We start from the raw sequence: 14,328 nt of genomic DNA on the forward strand, positions 1-14,328 counted from the left end.
ATCTTAGAGGCGACGCCGGACGGGTCGACGTCGACGGCGGCGGCGGCGGCGACGACGACGACGCGGAGGCTGCAGGACAGGCTGGAGGAGGTGCTGGGCCGCACGCTGCAGGTGGTGCGCCGGTACCAGCGAGGCGGCAGCAGCTTCCTTCGCAGCGTCATCGTTGTCGTCGCCGGCGAGCGAGCGGATGGCGGACCCGCTTGACGCGGTGGAAGCCGAGATCGACCGGTGCATTCTCGACCTCACCGTAGCCAACTCTCTTCGCATTGCTCGCCTCGAGACGACACTCCTCGTTCGTCAGCAGCAGCACAACGTGGCGGCGGTGGCAGCAGCCAGCACGGAAGCACACAACGACAAGAGGAAGAAGAAGGGTTCTGTTGCCGAGAGCGTCGTCTCTGACAAGATGATGGACGACGACCATGAGAGCACCACGGCGGCGACTGCGATTGGTGTTCCAGTCTACACGGTGACTGCAGCAGCCGTACACGAGAACGAGTACGAGCAGAGGCACGAGATGGTGCCGCCGCCGCCGCCGCCGCCGTGTTACTGGTACGGCGGGTATGGTTACAGGAGCTGCCATGGCTACTGCTACTGGCGAAATCATGGCGGTTGCGCCTGTGACTGCCGCTGCGGCTGGGATGACGGCAATGCTGGTGAGCCGTCCGATGTTGCGTTCTACCACACCCAGTACTCATCGTACCCGTCGATGTTCAGCGATGACAACCCCAACTCCTGCTCCATCTTGTGAGCTCCTGTCTCCTAGCTAGAACATCATGATAGCAAAGTAGAGGAACTAGGTCCAGATAGTTATACTTAAATTTTGTATTAAGCCTGAAGGAGGATTTCGTGGAAGTGTAAATTCACAATAAGATGATAGTGGGGTTTTGAACGAAATTGTTACATTAACAAAGAGCATGCTGATGTTCTTAGTTCCCCAAATTGACTGACAGTAGAACCTTTGTGCATCTCAAATATTTTAAACAAAACATTCGAACACGCCTTATACGCAGCGCCAAGCATGCCGTTGGATATATGCCGAAGAGGCAATCATCCATATTCATACCACTCTAATGGGCCTTTAGGGTAAAAACCCATTTTGTGGTGGTCTATATATAGAAGGGGCAAGGGGCTATGGTTGGGTGACACTCTACACCATACAACCAAGCAGCCGCTACCGCCTCTATTTCTCTCTAAGGCTACGGACGCTCAAGATGTCGCCACCGTTCTTCCATTCGTTGCACACATGGTGCTAGTAGTGTCACGGCGTTCCATCCTTGCACCTATGGACACCATGGAGATGCTATTGTTGTTGTGGTGTTAATCGACAACGAACATGAGGTGCATGGTGAACGTGTAAGACTACTTCCACTACATCGACGTGCTTCTTTTCCGCTGCGTTGCGCGTCTAGTGGTAATAATCTATGATCCTCTGCTCACATATATGTTATCTTGGTGGGTGAACGTGGTAGATGTGCTAGCGCGTAGCGAACTCAATCATTTTTCAAGACACACCACTTCATAGCCTTCTTGAGCTCCTTCGCCATCAATGCTTCTGCCACCTCCGCAACAGACACCATGGGAGATGGCAAGGCTTAGCAGCCTTCTTGACCACTATCCGCGAGCTATGGCTAGGGCGCTGCAAATGGCAAGCTTTAGCAGCCTTCCTGATCACTATCTAGTGTTCCACGGTTGTAGCGGCCGCCGGATTGCGGTGCAGGGCAGCTATGGCTAGGCCTCCGCATTTCGCCTCCACACCCGTCAGCCTTAGGCTTGAAATCTCAATTGGGAATGATTTAATTGATTGGCAAAGAAGGACGATCGAGTTTATTTGTTGCGATTTGGTGGACTGCAGGGATTCAAATTTTGAACTAGTATAAGGCAGGAGAGCCATGTTTTGAAATAAACTGTCTGACGGCTAGTTTCCATCATTTTCCTTTTTACAGAGAACAAGGCTAGTTTCCATCTACTGGCAAGGAAAAAAAAAGAACGTGTCACGTGCGACTACCAAAATGTCCATGAAACCTCTTGTCCCGGCCCATTCAGCGCCGGAATGAATGGCCCAGCACTGGAGTCGCTCCACAAAGGCCCATCCACCCCTCCCGGCTCCCGCCCACCCTCGTCACCCAGGCCGGGTCCGGGTCGGGTCCGATCCGGGCCGGGCTACCGAATTCCTTGGCGCGCGCTGACCTCCGTTCCCGCGAAAGCCGAAACCCCGTGCGCGCCAAAATCCCCGCCTTCTCCCGCCACCATTCCTATTTACCCCACCTCCTCCCTTTCTTCCGTACCCCAGACGCTCACACCTCTCCACTCCACCACCCTCCTCGTTCCCCCCGCCGGCCATCTCGGATCTCGCGTGGGTACACAGATGGGCGCCGCGGGGCAGCTCCGTCGCCGGACCCGCGCGCGGACGCCGCCAGGGCCAAGACCGGAGGCCGCCGCTGCCGGCGACGACGACGATGTGAGGTGCGAGGCGTGCGGGTCCGGGGATGCGGCCCCGGAGCTGATGCTGTGCGATGGGTGTGACCGCGGGTTCCACATCTTCTGCCTCCGCCCCATCCTCCCCCGCGTCCCTGCCGGCGACTGGTACTGTCCGTCCTGTCGCTCCCCGGCCTCCTCCAAATCCCAATCCGCCGCCGCTGCTGCTCACACCGTCGTCGCCAAGAAGCCTAAGCGTGAGTTCCTGCATTTTCTTTGCGATTTCAGTTTCAATTAGCCATTTGCGCATCTCCACTCAACAATCGGTGATTTGTTTATGGTCTGTCGCAGAATTCCCGCTGGTCCAGACGAAGATCGTGGATTTCTTCAAGATCCAGCGGGGCCCGACGGCGCCGGCCGATGCGTCGGCGGAGCTGAAGAAGCGGAAGCGGAAGTCCGGGGGCACGGTGGTGGCGTCCAAGAAGAAGAGTCGGAGACTGCTGCCCTTCATCCCGAGCTCGGATCCGGCGCAGCGGCTGCGTCAGATGGCGTCGCTGGCGACGGCGCTGACGGCGACGGGGGCCGCGTTCAGCAACGAGCTCACCTACCAGCCCGGTATGGCGCCACGCTCCGCGAACCGCGCGGCGCTGGAGGCCGGCGGGATGCAGGTGATGAACCGGGAGGACGCGGAGACTCTGGCGCGGTGCCAGCGGATGATGGCGCGCGGGGAGTGGCCGCCGCTGGTGGTGGCGTACGACCCCGTGGAAGGGTTCACGGTGGAGGCGGACCGCTGCATCCGGGACCTCACCATCATCACCGAGTACGTCGGCGACGTCGACTTCCTCCACAACCGGGAGCACGACGACGGCGACAGCATCATGACGCTGCTGTCGGCAGCGTCCCCGGCGCGGAGCCTCGTCATCTGCCCCGACCGCCGCAGCAACATCGCGCGGTTCATCAACGGCATCAACAACCACACGCCGGAGGGGAGGAAGAAGCAGAACCTCAAGTGCGTGCGGTTCGACGTCGGCGGCGAGTGCCGCGTGCTGCTGGTGGCCAACAGGGACATCTCCAAGGGGGAGAGGCTCTACTACGACTACAATGGCTCGGAGCACGAGTACCCAACGCACCATTTCGTGTGACGGTTGTGACCACAGCACCAAGAGCGGCAAGGCGAGGCGATCGGAGTCTGCCATTGCAGCTCCAGCTCTGATCTCACTACCAAAATTGGACCTTCGAACTGGCCATTGGGGAAAGGGATTGTAATGTCAGAGGTTTCCTGTTGTACAACATTCTAGATGGCTTTTGGATGAACCAGCATCATCAGTGTTTTGGGCCAGTTTGAATTAGCTAAGGCTAGTTAATAGTTGAAGCTATAAGTCAGCCTAAATTAGCTAAGGTTAGCTGGCTAGTTGGCTAACAACTGAGTAGTTGTTATTCCCTTGTTTAGATGGATTAGAGCTAAAATTAGCTCTATGCATCCAATCAGGCCTTATGAAAGCAATGGCAAAGGCCAACAAGTTCACCATCTCATACCTTGTTTCATCTGTTTCCAGTGTTCTTTTATACTTCCAAATCCGAAACGACAGTAAAGTAAAGGTAAAGAGAAGCGGAAAAAATGGATTGCATATTGTGGTTTGGATATCAGTGTCTCTGAAACATGTTTCTGCTGTACTAATGTTTGCAGACATAGTAAAAAATGAACTTTGTAAAACTACTTTTCAAGGCAAATTTACTCATGTCACTTTCAAACATAAAAAAGGGGCTACTAAGCTGGAAGTTGTCTGCTTTTTGTGCATCAATAGTCTTGTTGCGTCAGCTTGGAAGTTGAAATTGTAAAGGCAAATTTACTAGTTGAGCTAAAAATTAGCGCGAATTTATTAGTTGAGCTAAAAATTAGCGCAAATTTATTAGTTGAGCTAAAAATTAGTCTAAATTACCTAGAATTAGCTAGCTGGTTGACTAACAGCTAGTTGAAGACTTGTTAAAAAGCTAGCACACCCTTGTTTGGCTGGGTTAGAGCTAAAATTATCTGGCTAACAATTAGCCATATGCATATAATCAGGCAGGCCTTATGAAAGCAATGGCAAAGGCCAGCAAGTTTGCCAGCTCATACCTTGTTTCATCTGTTTCCAGTGTTCTTATACTTCCAAAATCCAATTGGACAGTGAAGGTAAAGAGGAACGAAGTACTACCCCCTGCAGTCACATATAGCCATATAGTGAAGATAAAGATATCGACTGCACTTTATGCGTATAGTATTGTTACGTCGGCTTTGAACTTTTGTTGGTCTTTGCTGTAGGAAACATAATACATCAACAAAGGAAGATAACGTCGACTCTTGCATAACAGCACCCACTTGACAGATGTAGCAATGTAAAGATTCATCAGCATAATGGTACAATCGGTAGCCAGAAAATAACGCAACAAAGGTTCAATCGAGTACTGAAACCTATTCAATACTACAACGCCAACAAAAGTTCAAACGAGTACCATTCAGTCCTACATGAATTACATTCTGGAGTCGCTTCATACTGAAATGGGAAGTGATAAGCTAACTTGGAAAGTCAACACCACCTAACGCACATAGTACACAGGTTTCCTGCTGGCTAACATCACCAACTTCAACATAACATTACTTGCACATTCATCTGTTGCCGGAGGCTTGATGCTTGAGCACAGGCATGGAATGCGTCTAGTCTCTCTCGTCCCTCCCAGGTGAGCGGCTACACAATGCAAACAAGTCATTATTCACTGTGACGCATTATCGCAACATGCAAAGATACGAGATGACAACAAAGGGTATTGCTAACCTGGGGGACCTGTCATAGCCGGGGCTGGCTTCTCGGCGCTCACGGCGAGGGCTAGCTTCCCGACGCTCGCGATCATAGTCAGGGCTGCGTCCTCCCCTGCCATGATCGCCTCTGCCACCATTGGCTGGGCTTACTCCACGGCCATTCTCGGGGCTGTGTCCTCCACGGCCATTATCAGGGCTGCGTCCTCCCCTGCCATAGTCTGGGCTACCCCTCTCCTTGCTTCTTCCGTAGTCTGGGCTACCTCTCTCCCGCCCTCTGCCGTAAGGACTAGGAGAACGCCTTCTACCTGGAGATCTTTCACGACCTCTCCTGTCTGGGCTGTATCCGTTCCCTCTTTCACCTTTTTCATCGTCATCACGAAGTGCATACTCAACTGAGATGACCCTGTCCATGAAATGGCTGCCACAAGAATGCCAGATTCAATCAAGGTGTAACATGCAGATACACAAATTCAACTAAAGATGGTACAGCAAACTATGAATAAAATACCATGGCTAAAATATTCTGAACAAGTAAAAGACAAAGCATGAACAAGTACCTTCCATTAGTACCCTCCAATGCTCTAGTAGCATCCTCCTGCACCTCAAACTGGACAAAGGCAAAGTTCTTTTTGATTCTTACATTTGCAACCCTGCCATATTTATCAAAGTGCCTCTCCAGATCTCGAATTCTTGTGTTGATTGGGTCAAAGTTGATCACAAATAAGGTTTTGGTCGGCCTTGCTTGTGTTGGAGATCTCCTTGAGCTGCCTCTTCGACCAGCAGTGCGATCCTCCTGAAAAATAATGGACATGATAATTCAGTAAAACAAGACTAAGTTATAACGTGCTAATGGGTCAATATTCTCTTCCATATATGATTATATGCTCACCTTTGTCCACTCAACTCTGATTCTCCTTCCTTTTCTGCCAAAATCAATTCCATCAAGTCTATGGATGGCATCTTCAGCATCACGTTCATCTTCCATGTAGACAAATGCAAACCCTTCATGTTGAACACAAGGTAAAAGGAGAAGTGACTGGTTGTTCAAAGAAATTGCAGTGTGGTCCAAGACGTAAATAGGCAACAAGATGAATCATGATGCAGTCTCTGTTGGAAACTTTCTAAGATCACCTCGCAAAACTACAGTCTGATACACTAGAATAAACAGGAACAGACCTTGTATATGTTGAACTAAATGATGTCAGAGTAGTAGAGTGCAACAATCCAAACATTCGTGGTACATCAAAGAATTGGTGGTGCAACCTCCACTTCTCTCCACTCTCCAGCCGGCCATGAGATTGGCATGGTTGGATTGGCGAGGAAATGGTGATGAGGCGGGGGAGGAGGATGCAATGTTGATCGTAAAAGTAAGACATCGGTCACGAGGTGGTCGTTTCCATGTGAACAGATGCCATGGTGGACTGTGAACTCCTGGAGATGGACAAGGCATGAGGTGGGGGCTCAGGCAGAGGCAGTAAAGGTAGAGCCAGTCCAACCAGGAAGAGCACATATGCTCCATGATATTCCTGCGGCAAAGAAATAATTGAGTACCGGACCTAAATTTTAAGAAAGAAACATCTTTTTTTTTCTAAATTTATCCTGATACACACTTGTCCAATGACTTATAACAAAACATAAACATAATCTGATTTTGCTGAAACTCCTTCGGCTTTCGCATCGGGCGAACAACTTGGTCTGTTTGCAGCTTCGTACACCAGGAATGGTTGAAGGAAGATCGACAATCTCTGTCGCGTCATGGTGATAGCAGTTTCCACATGAAGATCACATTCTTAGAGGAGTTATGTGAAGTTCACGTATTTGTGATGATTAAAACGATAAAAATTAAAATTTGAACAAAGGCATTGTTATGTTTTTGGATGGCATTGTCTTTATGAATATATTCAGTAATGCTTCAGTATCTAAATTGAAGCAACAAAATGGTTCAAAGCTGCAACTGCTGACATTGGATGTAATTCACTTGCTGAAATAAAGCACTGCCTTTGACCAAAAACAACATATATTTGCAGCTGCAATTGTTGTTCTGCTAACATAGATCATAAATTTGAGAACAGAGTTCCAAACTAACCTGTCTTCAGATCCACTCGTTCCACCCTTCCATACTTCCCGAAAAGGCGCTCGACCTCAGAGATGCGAACATCATAGTCAAGGTTTCCACAAAAAACTGGCCTCATTCTACAGGTCAAAATTGTATTCCATGAATCAGTACAACAGTAGTAAAAACATTAGTTCGGGAATACAATACAGTATCCAACATTCAGCAAGCCGAACAGCATTAACAGCAGATGCTGCAGTCAATCAACCGACTTCATCCTTTAGGATGAGGAATCATACCATTTTATTACAAAAGTCAAACCACAACGACTCAAGCGAGTTTACTACACAAATCCGACTCGTGAGTCAGAAGAAAATTGAGAAACAAACAGAACGACCCAAAAGATAAGTACATTTCGCCTCCTTCATTGGATACAAGATATGCTGCTTGTCTAAACACTAATAAGATGTCCAACTGGACAGGTCATTCAACCTGCAGACTGGTCAACGCTAGTACATAGTATACCCGTCTAATCTAAACAAACAAAAATTAACACTTGCAATTTATTTGAGTTCACAAACCAACTACTATTCAAAATGTACACATATTCTGCATTGGGGGAAAGATTATTTCAAATGGGAGCGAAGGAAACTGGGTGAAACATTCTATACACATAGTAGCAACACAAGTGAGCAGAATTGAAGAAAAAGATAGGTGGGAGGACCCATGGTGTAATTTTGGCCAAAAAAAATCGAAGATAGTAGGCATAATACACGTATACACTCGTAACTAGATCAGATCCAAATACAAACATCAAGTAGCTTAGGTTAGGGTTCGGTCAGCGGCGGAACCAGCAAAGGGCATAGGCATGCACGTGCAAACCCAATAATATTTGCAGAAAAATGAAAGATAGTACCCATAATACATGCCTATGCTTGTAACTAGATTCAGATCCGAATACAAATACCCAGATAGCTCAAAGTTAGGGTTCGGGCGCTCAGTTTCCCGCGGCAGGAAGGGGCGAGAAGGGGTGCGCATACCTGGTGGGTGCTCGTCTCCGGGGAAGACCTCGCGGAGTGAACGGCGAAGACCTGGGCACCTAGGGTAGGGCGGCGGCGGCGGGTCGCCCGGTTGTCGCCGAGAGTGAGAGAAAGAGGGAGGTGGGGGGAGCAGGCGGGTGAACGGATGAAGAAAAGGCAGGGTTGAACGGACCCTAGAAATTTAGCTGGGCCTGGAGCGGGCCGGATTTTGATCCCGACACTCCGACAGCGTGTCTAGGCCCAGACGCCCAGTTGTTTAAAAACGTCCCCTCAAAAAAAAAAGTTTTTAAATAGTTTGTCTTTATATATACTGTATTTTTTTAAACAAAAAAAAACAGATTGTCTTGTTATTAAACCTTATATATTAGTTAAGTGTAATAACTAGCATAATAAGCATACATGTGCCGGTCAGATACTAATTGTGTTTTTATTTTAAAATAAAAATCACATACTTGCATAATAAAAGCAATGTATATTTAGAAAAACCAAAACGTCTTATAATTGAAATGGATAGAGTACTATTTTACTATTTTTTGGCCAAAAAATGTGTAATTGGAAAAACAATGAGATGAAAGGGATAAGGTAATATGATAATACTCGATCTGTTTCGAATTATAAGTCGAGTTGATTTTTTTGGTACATTGAATTTGCAATGTATGTAGACTAGCAAATTCGATGTACCAAAAAAGTCAAACTGACTTATAATTTGATGAAATGGATGGAGTACTAAAGAATAGTTGCCTCCCATTGCTTAGCTACTGTATAAGTGTTGAAACATTCAGGCCGCATGCGCAACAGAGTAGGAGGAATATAACCGGCTAGTTTTTTACAGGACGCTAAGACTGCGTTTTGCTTTGATGCCCGCATGGAGAAAAGGAAGGCAAAGAAGCTGAAGGAAAATGCTACCAATCCTCTAAATTTCATCTATTTTTCATACATTTCAATGAGACCGAAATATTCGAAGATGTCATGTACTCAGAGAAATCAAAGATGTCCATTCAGTAGAGTTTCTGATTGACGTCTACGCACAAAATACAACAAGACCTCTTTATCTATCAATAGGTGCTATGCACATGCACCGGCAAACCATCATTGATATGCATTCGCATTGCTCCAGCATCTTTTGGCCTTCTTTAATTTGCGAAGGGATGAACCAGCAGATCCCGTTATGTACATCATAGATCGTGAACTGTAAATACGCGGCACACGTAGATGTAGCACCCTTCTTTTCAGGACGATTCTGCATTTTCCATGGCATGGAAATCTGTTGGTTTGAAGTTTGAACATGATCAACTATGCAGGAGAACTGCAGCCTGCACGCCAGAATACCAAACCTGTGCTGCGGCAGCTGAGCTGAAGGCACCTGTAATCCATGAAGGTAAAAACAGCTGATTACTGGTGGTTAGCAGAATCTCAAATGTCAGGATCAGAACATGTGAATTCAAGCTAGTTGCGAGATCCTGTCTTTTTACCTGCAGAGCAACTCTCAGGCGGTCAGGCCTAAGTTACTTCAACTGTTCAACACCATGCCAACAAGCAATTCCTTAGGCATTTTGAAGGCACTCTATAGTCATACTTTCGTCAAATGGTTGTGCAATCTCACGAAATCATCCAAAATTAGATCAGAAGGTCTAGCCTGCCAGCAGTTGACAAGTGAGCACAACAGCACATGCACGCAGAGAGTGGGAGGAGGGGATAAAGAAGAAGGGAGTGGGAGCTTACTGTAACTGGAAGACCAATGTTGTCAAGAGCAGCCTCGATCTCAGAAGAAGAGCATAGATGTTGAAGAGATTTTCTAAGCATCTTGCGCTTCCCCATGAAAGCAGAATTCACCTGGAAATCAAGGATGTGAGCCAATCTTAATGGTAGTTAGTAGTTACAAACATGGGGGAATTAATTTCAACCACAGAAAGCAATTCAGATCTGGACAAGTTTCTGCACATCATGGCCCCATGACCCATTACTCACCATTGAAAAGAAGCTTTTGGGGGAACTAACTGGCGGATACTCCTCCGCATTCTTTAGTTTGAAGCTGATAACAGCACCATTAACCTGCGAATGGAAATGGCCAAGAACAGTGTAGACTTGAAATAAGGTTCGTGAAACTCTGGGAAACTTGTAAGAAATGTTATTCCCCAAACTAAGTCACACGTGTAAGAAATAAATTACCTTTGGCCGAGGGAAAAAATTCTCTCTGTCCACTCTGAACTTGTATTCAGGTTCTGAAAAGAAGAAAAGTAATATATTCCTGTCAACAAATGCAAGCTAGTGACTGTTAATAGCCACACAAACATTGTTAGGGCTATATTGCTCACATTTCAAAATATTTCGATTGATCTCCTTACGCAGAATCCTAAGATAACGCGCTCTCCCAATTTAACTAAGCAACATAGAACTAGAAGCGAACTTTACAGCACAATTTAATTAAACCCTTTAAGATCTGAGTTTGTATTTTTCCAGTTTTTATTTTTATTTTTATTTTTGCTCTCCTCAGTCCCTCATACTTTTACATAGAGCTTCCTTTATTCTCCTCGGTAAAAAGAGATACTCAGAAGCCTGGCTCTTTATATGAAACAAATATATAAGATGTAAATATACTCTCAACACTAATCGAAGTCCCTCAACATGTTCCATACAAAAACTTACTTGAGTAGAAATTCACAAACACGTTGATAGGTCGGTACTCCGGAATTTGTATTGAAGCATCAGCAAGGCGTACCGCTGTTTCATCCTGGAAATGAGGATACGAGAATGAAGTATAATGAGTCAATAACAATATTAAAAAGTAATTCATTCAAACAGAAAGTGGAGATAAAATAAGATAGATTGAAATGGCCCCTTAACAAAAATGGGTAGTGTTTCTAAAATTGAAATCACACAGAAATACATGATAGTCAAAACTCAAAAGTTCTATATCTTCTGAAATCTGGACCACCACTGGCTCATATTATTAACTGTCTGCAACATTAGCCATTGCAAAAGTGAATGTAATAGCTGTCTCAAACCTGAAGCATAAGCACCACGACAGAGAAAACATCCCCCATTGGGAGTAGTAGTTTGACAACTTCGGAGCTGACATTGAATGGTAAGTTTGATACAACCTGCAAAGTAGAACTGGAACATGATCACAAAAACAAGCTCCATATAGATTTCTGTGGATGAGCATCAAGCTCACCTTTGCAAGTTTTTTGGTGGCATGGTATTTCTCCTTCATGAAAGGAAGAAAATGGGAACGGATGTGAAATTTTGTGATGTCTTCCTCGATGACCTGCACCAGATTTGTACTATCAACACAGATCGAGTGTAAGGTAACTGTAAGCTTTACTAAAAGCAATACTTTTGATACATTTTGAGCTTCTGATTTCCTATTACTTGACGGAATTATTCATCTGTAATGAATGATGACAGATAGAGATCTTTTAGGTTGTTTAAAGGACATTAGTGTACATCTTGGTGTCCTGGAGAGCAACAAGAGAATATTGCACATCATATTTGTTAAGGAAGAATGACATGTCAAATGAAGAACTAGATGCTACCTTCAACTGTTCTGTAGATCCAAACCTATCTTTAACGAGGGTAGCCATATGCTTGTCCTGTTACCAAAAAGAACAGAACACGATGATGCAGGCTATGGTGGATCCTCAATACAAATGATTTCCAGACTTCAACTGTTAAAGCTCCCCAAATGAGAAGAAAATTGCAACTACTTTCACCAGCCCAAAAAGGCAATCACAACTGGAATATCAGGGGAGTGACTTCTATTTGGACCGATGCACCCCAACTCCTCAAGTTCAGCTTCACGTTTGACTATAGACTACTCCCTCCATCCCAAATTATAATTTATAAGTCATTTCAAGAATCTTGGAGCGTTAAAGCATCTCAAGTTTAACCAAAGTTATAGAAAGAATTACAAAGCTTTATGACATCAAATAGATATACTATGAAAATATAATTAATGAAGAACCTAATGATACTTAGCTGGTACCATAAATGTTAATATCTTTTTCTATAAACTTGGTCAAACTTGAGATGCTTTGACTCTCCGAGATTCTTGGAATAACTTATCATTTGGGATGGAGGGAGTATAATAATTATTTACAGGAGCCAAAAAAAGACAGATCAGTCTATATAAAATAACTTCTTCCAATCTTTCGCAAGTAACTGAAAGACCACACTATTGGCACATCATTCATAACTCAGTCTCAGGTTTTGAGGCATCAACGATCAAGACACCGATGATAGTATCATTCACCCACTAGAAATAAACCGACACCTTCCTTCACCCAAACACGCTGAACCATTTGAACGATTTCGTTTCAGGAGCTCTCTCTCACTTTCAGCAGACAGCAGTCAGGCAGTCAGCACAGAGCCCAGCTACGGACCACCACGCAAACTAGCAATGCAACGTTACGGACCTTCTCGACGGCGAAGACGGTAGCGCCCGCCTGTAGCAGCGCGGCGGTGAGCGAGCCGGTGCCCGGGCCGATCTCGAGCACGACGTCCCCCTCCTCCACCCCGGCCGCCGCCACCAGCTCCTCGTTCACCTTGGAGTTGAGCATGTAGTTCTGCGGGGAGACGAGAGCCGCGTCGGTACGCGGTGAATGGTGAGCTTGTCTGTGGGGGGCGGTTCTAGGGGGGCGAATCTCGAGGTGAGCGGGAGGACCTGCCCGAGGGATTTTCGGGGGACGTGGCGGCCGCGGGAGTTGAGGGAGCGGATGGTGGAGTGGTAGTCGTCAGCGCCAGGCGTGGCGGCCGCGGCAGTCGCGGCGCGTAGGATCCTCCCGCGACGACGTGACGAGGCATAGACATGAGGTTTCGGCGCCGGCGGCCGGCGGCGAGGAGTCGCCGGAGACGGAGAAGGGCGCGGTGGCCCAGGGGATAAGGAGGTGAGCGCCACCATTTTCGAAGGCTTTCGGTTTTCCTCGCCTTTTTTTAATTCTATTTTCCTTCCATTTTCGAGTTGTACTTTTTTTTTTAAAAAAAAAGGCGCTGTTATGGTGTGCCGGGCCGGGCCGGCTTCGTACCTGTCATTTTCCTCAAGGACAATATCAATTGATGGGCTTTTGCAAAAGGAAAAAAAATCCAAATACTCCCCTCAAGTTTGGTATATATCCTGATTAGTCCCTAAACTTACATTTGGTTCAATTTACTCCCTCCAACTATTTCAGTTGGTCTAGTTTACCCCTTAATATGATTTGTTATTTCTGTTTTTCCACATATTAGTTGAGTTTTAATATCAACTTTTGTGATATGATGGAGAATATCATAAGTTATGTTAGAAAAAATATATCTTAACTTTTTACACAAAATTTTGATAGCTTAGGAAATTTAACAATAAATTAACAGTAGAGATACAATATCATATATATATAACATAATGATGAAAAAATTATAATGCATTTTTCTAACACAAAATACAATGTCCTCTATCACCTCACAAATTTTGAATCTAAAATATAATTTGTGCATAGAGAAACAAAAAAAAAAGAATCTTTTTAAGGTATTAGTTGGACCAACTTAAATAGTTGAAGGGAGTAAATTGAACCAAATGTTAGTTTAGGGAGTTGTTTGGATATAGGACAAACTTGGAGGGAGTAATATAGACTTCTTCCTTTGCAAAATTTTGTAGCTTTTTTCTGTTAATAAAAAAGAAATATTTAGAGCTTGATGAAAGCTTCCACTCAAAGTTTGGGTGGTATTGGTAAATCAGGCTCTAACAGGCTGTTTGATTTGCCGGATTAGCCCTCAAGGTTAGATGATGTGGGTTATATAATTCTCAAAAAAAAAAGATGGTGTGGGTTATATAGTATTAACTCCATCACAAATTATAAGACATTTGACTTTTTTCACCCCAAATTTGACCAATAATCTTATTTTAAATAATTTGTACAAACATTGTTAAATTTAAGTCATTCTTGAATAACTTTTATTAATAAATAAAGCCACGACAAAAGAAGTGATGATTTTATATAAATTTTTGAATAAGACAAGTGGTCAAACTTGGTATGAAAAAAGTCAAATGT

General features: G+C 45.3%; 3 protein-coding genes across 8 annotated transcripts; 1 reads left to right on the forward strand and 2 right to left on the reverse strand.

The window, feature by feature from the left end:
- On the forward strand, positions 2,291–3,948 carry LOC8055044 (histone-lysine N-methyltransferase ATXR6). The gene is made up of 2 exons (XM_002451381.2): positions 2,291–2,672; positions 2,767–3,948. Exons 1-2 carry the CDS (start codon positions 2,366–2,368, stop codon positions 3,555–3,557), a joined length of 1,098 nt encoding a protein of 365 aa, XP_002451426.1. The 5' UTR covers positions 2,291–2,365; the 3' UTR covers positions 3,558–3,948.
- LOC8055045 (serine/arginine-rich splicing factor RS41) lies at positions 4,740–8,463 on the reverse strand. 3 transcript variants are annotated; one of them, XM_021459899.1, is made up of 7 exons: positions 8,306–8,450; positions 7,299–7,405; positions 6,476–6,738; positions 6,102–6,214; positions 5,770–6,005; positions 5,229–5,630; positions 4,740–5,141 (listed from the first exon to the last, which is right to left on the reverse strand). In XM_021459899.1, exons 3-7 carry the CDS (start codon positions 6,729–6,731, stop codon positions 5,111–5,113), a joined length of 1,038 nt encoding a protein of 345 aa, XP_021315574.1. In that variant the 5' UTR covers positions 6,732–6,738; positions 7,299–7,405; positions 8,306–8,450; the 3' UTR covers positions 4,740–5,110. The 3 variants fall into 3 exon arrangements, with proteins under 3 accessions (XP_021315574.1, XP_002453224.1, XP_021315575.1); XM_002453179.2 differs by lacking the exon at positions 6,476–6,738 and having other exon boundaries at positions 8,306–8,463; XM_021459900.1 differs by lacking the exon at positions 8,306–8,450 and having other exon boundaries at positions 6,389–6,738; positions 7,299–7,317.
- On the reverse strand, positions 9,196–13,256 carry LOC8068269 (ribosomal RNA small subunit methyltransferase, chloroplastic). Of its 4 annotated transcripts, none has more exons than XM_021458508.1 (11): positions 12,969–13,256; positions 12,721–12,870; positions 11,842–11,898; positions 11,481–11,573; positions 11,311–11,406; positions 10,952–11,036; positions 10,475–10,527; positions 10,274–10,357; positions 10,028–10,138; positions 9,778–9,941; positions 9,196–9,668 (listed from the first exon to the last, which is right to left on the reverse strand). In XM_021458508.1, exons 1-10 carry the CDS (start codon positions 13,203–13,205, stop codon positions 9,876–9,878), a joined length of 1,032 nt encoding a protein of 343 aa, XP_021314183.1. In that variant the 5' UTR covers positions 13,206–13,256; the 3' UTR covers positions 9,196–9,668; positions 9,778–9,875. The 4 variants fall into 4 exon arrangements, with proteins under 4 accessions (XP_021314183.1, XP_021314184.1, XP_021314185.1 ...); XM_021458509.1 differs by having other exon boundaries at positions 9,196–9,693; XM_021458510.1 differs by lacking the exon at positions 11,842–11,898.

This window comes from Sorghum bicolor, chromosome 4 (assembly GCF_000003195.3).
Source record: "Sorghum bicolor cultivar BTx623 chromosome 4, Sorghum_bicolor_NCBIv3, whole genome shotgun sequence".
Lineage (NCBI taxonomy): Eukaryota > Viridiplantae > Streptophyta > Magnoliopsida > Poales > Poaceae > Sorghum > Sorghum bicolor.